The sequence below is a fragment of the Miscanthus floridulus genome, chromosome 5 (genome assembly GCF_019320115.1).
Source record: "Miscanthus floridulus cultivar M001 chromosome 5, ASM1932011v1, whole genome shotgun sequence".
Classification (NCBI taxonomy): domain Eukaryota; kingdom Viridiplantae; phylum Streptophyta; class Magnoliopsida; order Poales; family Poaceae; genus Miscanthus; species Miscanthus floridulus.
Genome location: NC_089584.1, coordinates 91602582 through 91610089, shown reverse-complemented (window position 1 = coordinate 91610089; position 7508 = coordinate 91602582). Strand labels below are relative to the sequence as shown.

Here is a 7508-nt window from a genome sequence, read left to right as displayed (position 1 = left end):
TTCGACGAAGTTGTCTTCCCCTACTGATTCGGACCAGCACCAACCTCGCCAACAAGCTACGCCTACAACCCCTGGCACCCGGATCTCAGCGACAACGACGTGGCACCTCCGCACCCGCCATCGCCGCGCGCACCAGCCGCGCCGCGCGATCCTGGTGGCCTCGACTCCGCGCCGTGATCACCGTGCGCACCAGCCACGACGCCTGGTCCCAGTGGACCCAACTCCGCGACATGATCGCCGCGCGCATCAAACGTGCCGCGCGATCCAGGCGCGACCATCTCTACGACCGCATCACCACGATCTCCACCGGCTTCAGCAACAAATCCGGACTCTATCGCGAGCTCATCTCCTCCGCCAAACTCGGTCGCCACTCCAGCGCCCCACCCCATGATCACCAGGGCACGTGTGGGCACGTTCAAGCCCAATCCCCGGTATGCCGGCACTGCGACCACGGCGGACATCTCGCCCATCCCGTGCACCGTCAATCAAGCACTCAAAGATGAGAACTGGCGCAAAGCGATGCAGTCAGAATTCGACGCCTTGCTTGCCAACGACACGTGGGAACTCATTCCTCGCCCCCATGGCGCCACGTCGTCAGCGGCAAATGGATCTTTCGTCACAAATTCAAAGAAGATGGAAGCTTCGATCGCTACAAGGCCCGGTGGGTCGTCCGTGGATTCACACAGCGAGCGGGAGTCGACTATGGCGAAACGTACTGCCCGGTTGTCAAACCGGCGACAGTGCACACGGTGCTCAGTCTCGCCGCCCAACGCCAGTGCCCGATTCATCAGCTTGACGTCAACAACGCATTCCTCCACGGCATCCTCGACGAACAAGTCTACGCTCGACAACCTGCCGGCTTCACCGACAGTCCCAACCTCGTGTGCCGCCTCTCCAAGAGCCTCTACGACCTGAAGCAGGCGCCCAGGCGTGGTACATGTGCCTGGCCACCTTCCTTGGCTCGATGGGATTCCGGCCCACCCGCTCCGACAGTTCCCTCTTCATCCTACGGCAAGGAAAAGAAACCGTGTATCTCCTACTTTACGTCGATGACATCGTGCTCACTGCCTCCTCTAGCGAGCTCCTTCGCTGGGTTGTGAACAATATCAACGCCGAGTTCAAGCTCAAAGACATGGGACCTGTGCACTACTTCCTTGGCATTCAAGTTCAGCGCAACGATCGGGGCTTCTTCCTCCAACAGCAGCAGTACGCCCTCGACTTGCTGGACCGTGCCGGCATGAGCGACTGCCGTCCCTGCGACACACCCATCGACACCGCCGGCAAGCTATCCAGTGAAGCTGGTTCTCCTCTGAACACCTCCGATGCCTCGGACTACCGGAGTCTCGTCGGCGCGCTCCAATACTTGACGATGACTCGCCCTGACCTGCAGTATGCCGTTCAGCAAGCATGCTTGCACATGCACGCGCCCACAACGGCACACCAGGCACTCGTCAAGCGAATTCTCCGGTACATCCGCGGCACATCGACGCTCGGCCTTCATCTTCGGCGCAGCAACAACTCGGACATCGTCGCCTATTCGGACGCCGACTGGGCGGGATGCCCAGACACCAGACGCTCAACCTCAGGGTTCTGCGTGTTCATGGGGGGCGCTCTTCTCTCGTGGTCGTCGAAGCGACAGACCACCGTCTCTCGTTCAAGCGCCGAAGCCGAATACCGCGGCGTTGCAAACGCTGTGGCCGAGTGCACCTGGATTCGCCAGCTTCTAGGTGAGCTTGACTGCCCAATGTCCAAGGCTACGATCGTCTTCTGCGACAACGTTTCCGCATGCTACATGAGCTCCAACCCCGTGCACCACAAACGCACCAAACACATTGAGCTCGATGTGCATTTCGTCCGAGAAAAGGTTGATGTTGGCCAATGCCAGATTATACAGGTACCAACGACACAACAGCTCGCCGATGTGATGACCAAAGGGCTTCCCACGGCAAGCTTCAACGAGTTCCGAGACAGTCTATGCGTCGCCGGCAACGACGCTCATACTACGGGCGGGGGGGGGGGGGGGGGGGTGGTGGTTGTTAGCGAGCACAAGCACGTTCCTTGGCTCTCCTTGTTTGTAGCTATTCTAGTTAGCCCTATGACTGTGTCAATGTTGTACATATATAAAGGCATAAGCCTGAGATCAATACGAGTGAGTTGTTCTTCTCATTCTGTTGTACGATTACAATGCCGAGGAGCCCAGCGGCATCTGACGAATTAACGCAGCAGAGCTCATGGGCTAGACTAGGACTGGGTTGGGAAGGTTGAGCCCGGCCGGTGACCTAGGCAACATATCAAACAGAAAATAATTGATTTTCTAGATTGGCTGTATTGAGATTCGTGCCTTCTCGAAGGAGTACCGGAGCAGTTACCGAATATATATATTGGTTGATTTTTTTTTTTACTTTTCTTTTAAGACACCCCACGGAAGAAAGAGGTTCTCAAAAGTTCGGTAAATTTCTTTATTTTGCTGTGCATCTTACACGGAGCAATTAACCTCGGGACCACAGCTTCTTTAGAGTTTTTTTTTTCATTATCCTTGGGCATACCATGATTCAAGAGTAGCCCTGCTGCTTGGCGTGAATTGGTTTTCAACGATTTGCTTTTGTCTCTGGCTGTGTTTTGGTTGTTTTTAAATGGGCTGACCTGATGAATGGTTTGGTTTGGTATGGATCGTACGAGAAAACTTTTGGTTTGGTGGCAGAGCTAGGAGTAAATTTTAGGAGGGGCCAATTTGCCTTACGAAGACCAATGTGTACACAAATGCTAGAACAATTAGTCACTAATCACAAATTTGATGCTAATTAATATCTAACAAACCCAACAATAAATATAGAGTAGACTCTATTAAGTACAAATTATCATTTAAATACCTATGACTACTACTTAGGTTGTGGTAAGGGGGCCCAAGGCCCAGCTTCGTCGGTGGTCTGGTTCCTATTGGCTTGAACCCACACCTCCAAACCAAAGCAAGTAAATGGTTCATAGGCACTTAACACAGCCGTGCCCTTGAGTCCTGTCAACGCCACCACCCACACCTCTGCTTTCTTTTGACGGCTACTACCATGTGTTCCAACCTAACGCCGATGTCGATGACCGAGGATACAACAGCGGCGGGGAAGGGAAAGTCCTTGCCCAGGCATGCCGGGACAAGCCGTGGGGGGTGGGGGCAAAAGAGATATGATGATGAGGTTGACGTCGAAGGGCATCCGTCCACTTGCATGGCGTCGACAGCCACCGGGATTGCAGCGGCGCCTGAAGTAGGTCTATATGAAGCCCTACGCGAGCTCTTGGTCAAGCCACTGCAAGACCTCCCACACCTCGAAGGATATTTCCATCTTTATGTCCTCCCATGCACAAGCACAACCCATGCACAACTACTTGCCTTCTTCATAACAAAAAGCGCTTTTGATGTAGGCAAGGCTGTATGGGCGGGAATTGGCAACATGCGGTGGGATTATACCAACGCAGGTTGTTGCGGAGCCAGGAATTTTTACACAGGGAGGGCCAGCCAAGTACAATTAATATATTGCTATAGCCTAATTGCCAGGGGAGACGAAGATTGGATATACTTTACCAAATGTATCACATATAAAGTCATGGTTTCATATTTTCGTTCATAAAAGTTGCTGCAAGCAAAAGTATTCATAGGAACTAACCTTTTTCATTTTAGTCTTACTCTGCATCCGCGACCGACACTAGTATAGCGGTGATTTCTCATGGCGGTGTCCTTTTTCTTCACTAGCGGTTTGAAATGAGCAAGCCCCAGTAGAGCAAAATCCATGGGCCTAGGCAAAGAACCGCCTGTGTAAACCCATTTACACTGGTGGTTCCTATAAGAAAATCGCCATTGTTAATGGCCTATTTACACTACATTTACACTGGCGGCTTTCTTACGCAAACAGTCGGTGTAAATAGACCGTTAATACTGGTGGTTCGCTTATGTGAACCGCCAGTGCATTTGTTTTCCAGTGGCGGTTTATTGAAAGAACCGTCGCCAGACTTATCTCTGGATGGCTGGGATATCAATATATCATCCTTGGAAAAAGAAAAAAAAACACTCTAGCGTTTGTGTGAGAAATTGAAGGTTTTTTTTGGCTCAAAGTGAAGTATTATAGCACATTCTTTTAAAACTTAGCCACCAAATGTCACAACATATATTTTTTGAATAAAAAGTTAGGAGCTTTGTAGAAGACAAGTTTAATATAAGACGAAACATAGCCGTCTAAACATAGTCCTATGACAAATCCACACTTACTGGCAATCAACAATAGAACAACCATGTGTTATTGGTACGGATCTTATGGTAGAAGCGGCCAAGCAATTCCTACTTTCCTTCAGCCAAAGCCACCGTATGTCTCCACCTCTTATATAACCATATGTCTCCACCTCTTATATACAGCTAACATCCATAGGCCTAGATAGGGACCATACAATCGCCATCAATCTAAGTATCACCGTGCCCCAACAACAAGCAACTCTGACTTCACCTCGCAATCCCATGTCTAGAATATGAGCGCTTCTAGAATATTGACGGTTCGCCTAAAATAATAAGAGACACCAAGGAGTCATATGCCTCAAGACAAAGCCGACCATACACTATTGTTTTTTTATGAAAGACCATACACTATTGTTGCCGAGCTTTAACACCATAGTAGGCAAGCAGCTCCGACTTCCCATGGTAGACCTTGGCTAGCGCCAATAAGCATCCATTACCTGCGGACAACTAGCACCAACACATCTTGAGAGACCATAATGTATCATTGTTATCAGGCTTTGCTATGCCCAGGAATTAATGAAGAAGCAGCTTCGACTTCACCACTACAAGCTTAGACCGGGAGTGATTGCATGCCGAAAACAAACAATAGCATGAGGAGGCAAAAACCTCATCCATACCTAGATAGGCCAGGTAATAAGAAGCACAAAGAGATGAACTCATTGGTCGGTAGTTGCACCTCCAATAAAACTGCCTATAAGAAGGGAGTGACGCTAAGGTGTCCACTGTCCGCTTGTCTAAGAAACCAGACAACATACTCACTTAGAGAAGTGAAAGGTAGGGAGGGAAGCCACTCAATGATGCCCCAATGGGGAAATGGCACCCTAGGCGTGTCGTCTAGACTGATAACACGTTGGGCAAGGATTTCACCCAGATATCCCCAAGTCGCACAAACCTCGTAGCCACCCACGAGTGCACCAGCACTGCAAGCGGTAGTTATTATCGCCAAAGCTCATGCTCACCCTGACTACCCTCTGAAAGGCATGGTGGTCCAACCATGCAGCAAAGACACCATCTGTCACCCACAAGTGCACCTTTTTTACTTGTCGCCGCCACCTAGTCTGTCGTCCCTTCCGCACAAACCTCACAAAAGAGGAGGCATCCAACAAGGAAAGCACCCATATAGCATAGATCTACCATTCCCGTCACCTGATTTGGTTGAAAGACTTGAAAAGACAAAGGTGACTGGCCCTGACTGTGCTGCCACCAAGTGAAGGAGGCATCCTTGAGAAAACAACCATCCCACTGCCATCCTTGTGACTATGGATGCAAGGGGCGGTGCACTCGATCAACAGCGTGGCATGTGAGCGGAGGGGGAAGGGAGGTTGGAGGTGGCAGCGTCGGCATCACCATCTGTAAATCGTCTTCCAAGGTTGCATACATAAAACCTTCAAAGATTTAATGCTCTTATTGATGCATAGGTTTTCAACTGTAGTTAGCTCTCACCATCCACACTTCACCGTCTTTAAGTCTAATAATCTCATCTCGCATTACTAAACCCTACTCATGGGCCAGCACTCCACTTGTTAGCCTAATCCCCTATAGATGTCTTACTGTCCCATGTCCACACGGAGCTCCACAAGACCACAAGTGCCACCATTCGACCTCACCTCTTGCATAGTCAAGGCTTTTCCTTGGATGAGTATGATTCCATGGCGGTGAGTGCATGATGGGCAGCTGATTGTTTGTCTCTTCTTGGTGGATACTTTGCCACCGCGGCTTTATCTTTGTTGTCGGCAACCTTTGTGTTGATGTGTTCTTCCTTTCGCAAGTCTAGCCGGTTAGGAACTTAGGATTTGAGGCGGAGGGTCCCTCTCTCACTGTCTTTTTCCTGTTGCGTGGTTCCTCTAGGTTGCTAACCACTATCTCTGGTTTTGTAATCTGCGCTATGAGGTCTCTCGTGGCCACGTCGTGTTCTATTTTGCAACTCTTCCTCTTTTTTAAAAAATGTGAGCAACTCTTTCTCTTAATGAAACACGCGTCAACAGACGTGTTTTCGAAAGAAAAAAAATCCATCACAGTGGCCATGGAAATAGGACGTTGGTGGATTTTAACCTTCCACTAAGGCCTGGAATTCTTCATTGGCAATCCTAGCTCTAAGATTCGCAAATCCCTAGCACAATATCGCTGGAGAAGCATATTCTTGCAGAAAATGGAGGGGGTGGGGAACTAAGGATTCTCCCTGGAATTGGAGACTAGCTAGTGCCGAGTGTGAAGATTGAGTGAAAGAAAAATTAGGACGTGGAGGAGAGAGAACCCAAATTGTCATAATATGTTTACAGAAGATAGTAAAAACGGTTACTATGAGGCATCGGCAACAGTCATTCTATAGTCCTATGAGCATACTACTGGAATAATGAATTGATATAGAATCAGAAGGAATCAGAACTGCTTCATCACGAACAGCATGTGCGAGAGCAGATCAATTAACCTCGTACGGGCAGAACTCGGGCTCCGGGTTCAGTTCCCATTCCCTGGCGTCGAGCTTGCTCACCTCCATGGTGTCCAGACGGAACAGCAAAGGGCTCATCGTCCCATCGCGCGGCCGCAAAAAGAGTGTGCCGCTCCCCTCGCAGAACCACGAGAGCTCCGCGCCGCGCAACCATCGGCTGCTAAAATCCATCGGCCGTGGAATGGCCGCCTCCTGGATACGATGCCACAATTTCCACTCCCTGGCGGTGGCGGATCCGGCGCCGCTAATTTTTCACAGGCCCACACCTCAATCTCGCCAGCTTCTATGCCGATCAAGCCCAGCAATACCTGTGACTGTGACCCCGCACCCGCAGCGTCGGCCGGCGACGTCAGCACCGCGAGGCACTTCTCCGGGTGCCCCCCGGGCGGGAGATCGGCAATCCAAACCTCGCGAGCTACCCCTCCGCGCCACCGCCACACGAGGATGCGGTCCCCTAGTCTCGAGGTGCACGGCCAGTAGACGGTGTCACCTAGGACGACGGGCCTGGGACGCCCTGTGTTCCCGTAGCTGCAGCCGAACTTGAACCGCGACTCGCGGAAGCTGCTGACGATGGGGCAGGCCAACGCAGGTCCCCACCCGCCGCCCTCCTCGGGCTCAGAGTCGGAGGAGAAGATCTGCACGTAGAGCGCCGTTGAAGAGTTGTTGTTCGACAGCTCCGCGACGAGCAGCTTGAACGATGACGGGGCGACGATCGGGTCCTCGTCGAGGAGGGCGTGGGACATGTCTTGCACGTCGTGCGGCGGGAGCACGCGCCGCTCCCCC

The 7508-nt window shown here is 51.2% G+C and overlaps 1 protein-coding gene across 1 annotated transcript; it reads left to right on the top strand.

Annotated features, from left to right (window-relative positions):
• Positions 1-964: 964 nt before the first annotated feature.
• Positions 965-3522, top strand: LOC136454927 (uncharacterized mitochondrial protein AtMg00810-like). Its single transcript, XM_066455166.1, has 2 exons — positions 965-1894; positions 3415-3522. The coding sequence occupies exons 1-2, from the start codon at positions 965-967 to the stop codon at positions 3520-3522; spliced, it is 1038 nt and encodes a 345-aa protein (XP_066311263.1).
• Positions 3523-7508: the final 3986 nt, after the last annotated feature.

Bases quoted from the DNA above. Each gene is read 5' to 3' on its own strand.
- LOC136454927 (XM_066455166.1), top strand. From the start codon at position 965: ATGGGATTCCGGCCCACCCGCTCCGACAGTTCCCTCTTCATCCTACGG. The intron at 1,895-3,414 runs GTACCAACGACA...CTTTTGATGTAG, and splicing joins GCCAATGCCAGATTATACAG to GCAAGGCTGTATGGGCGGGA.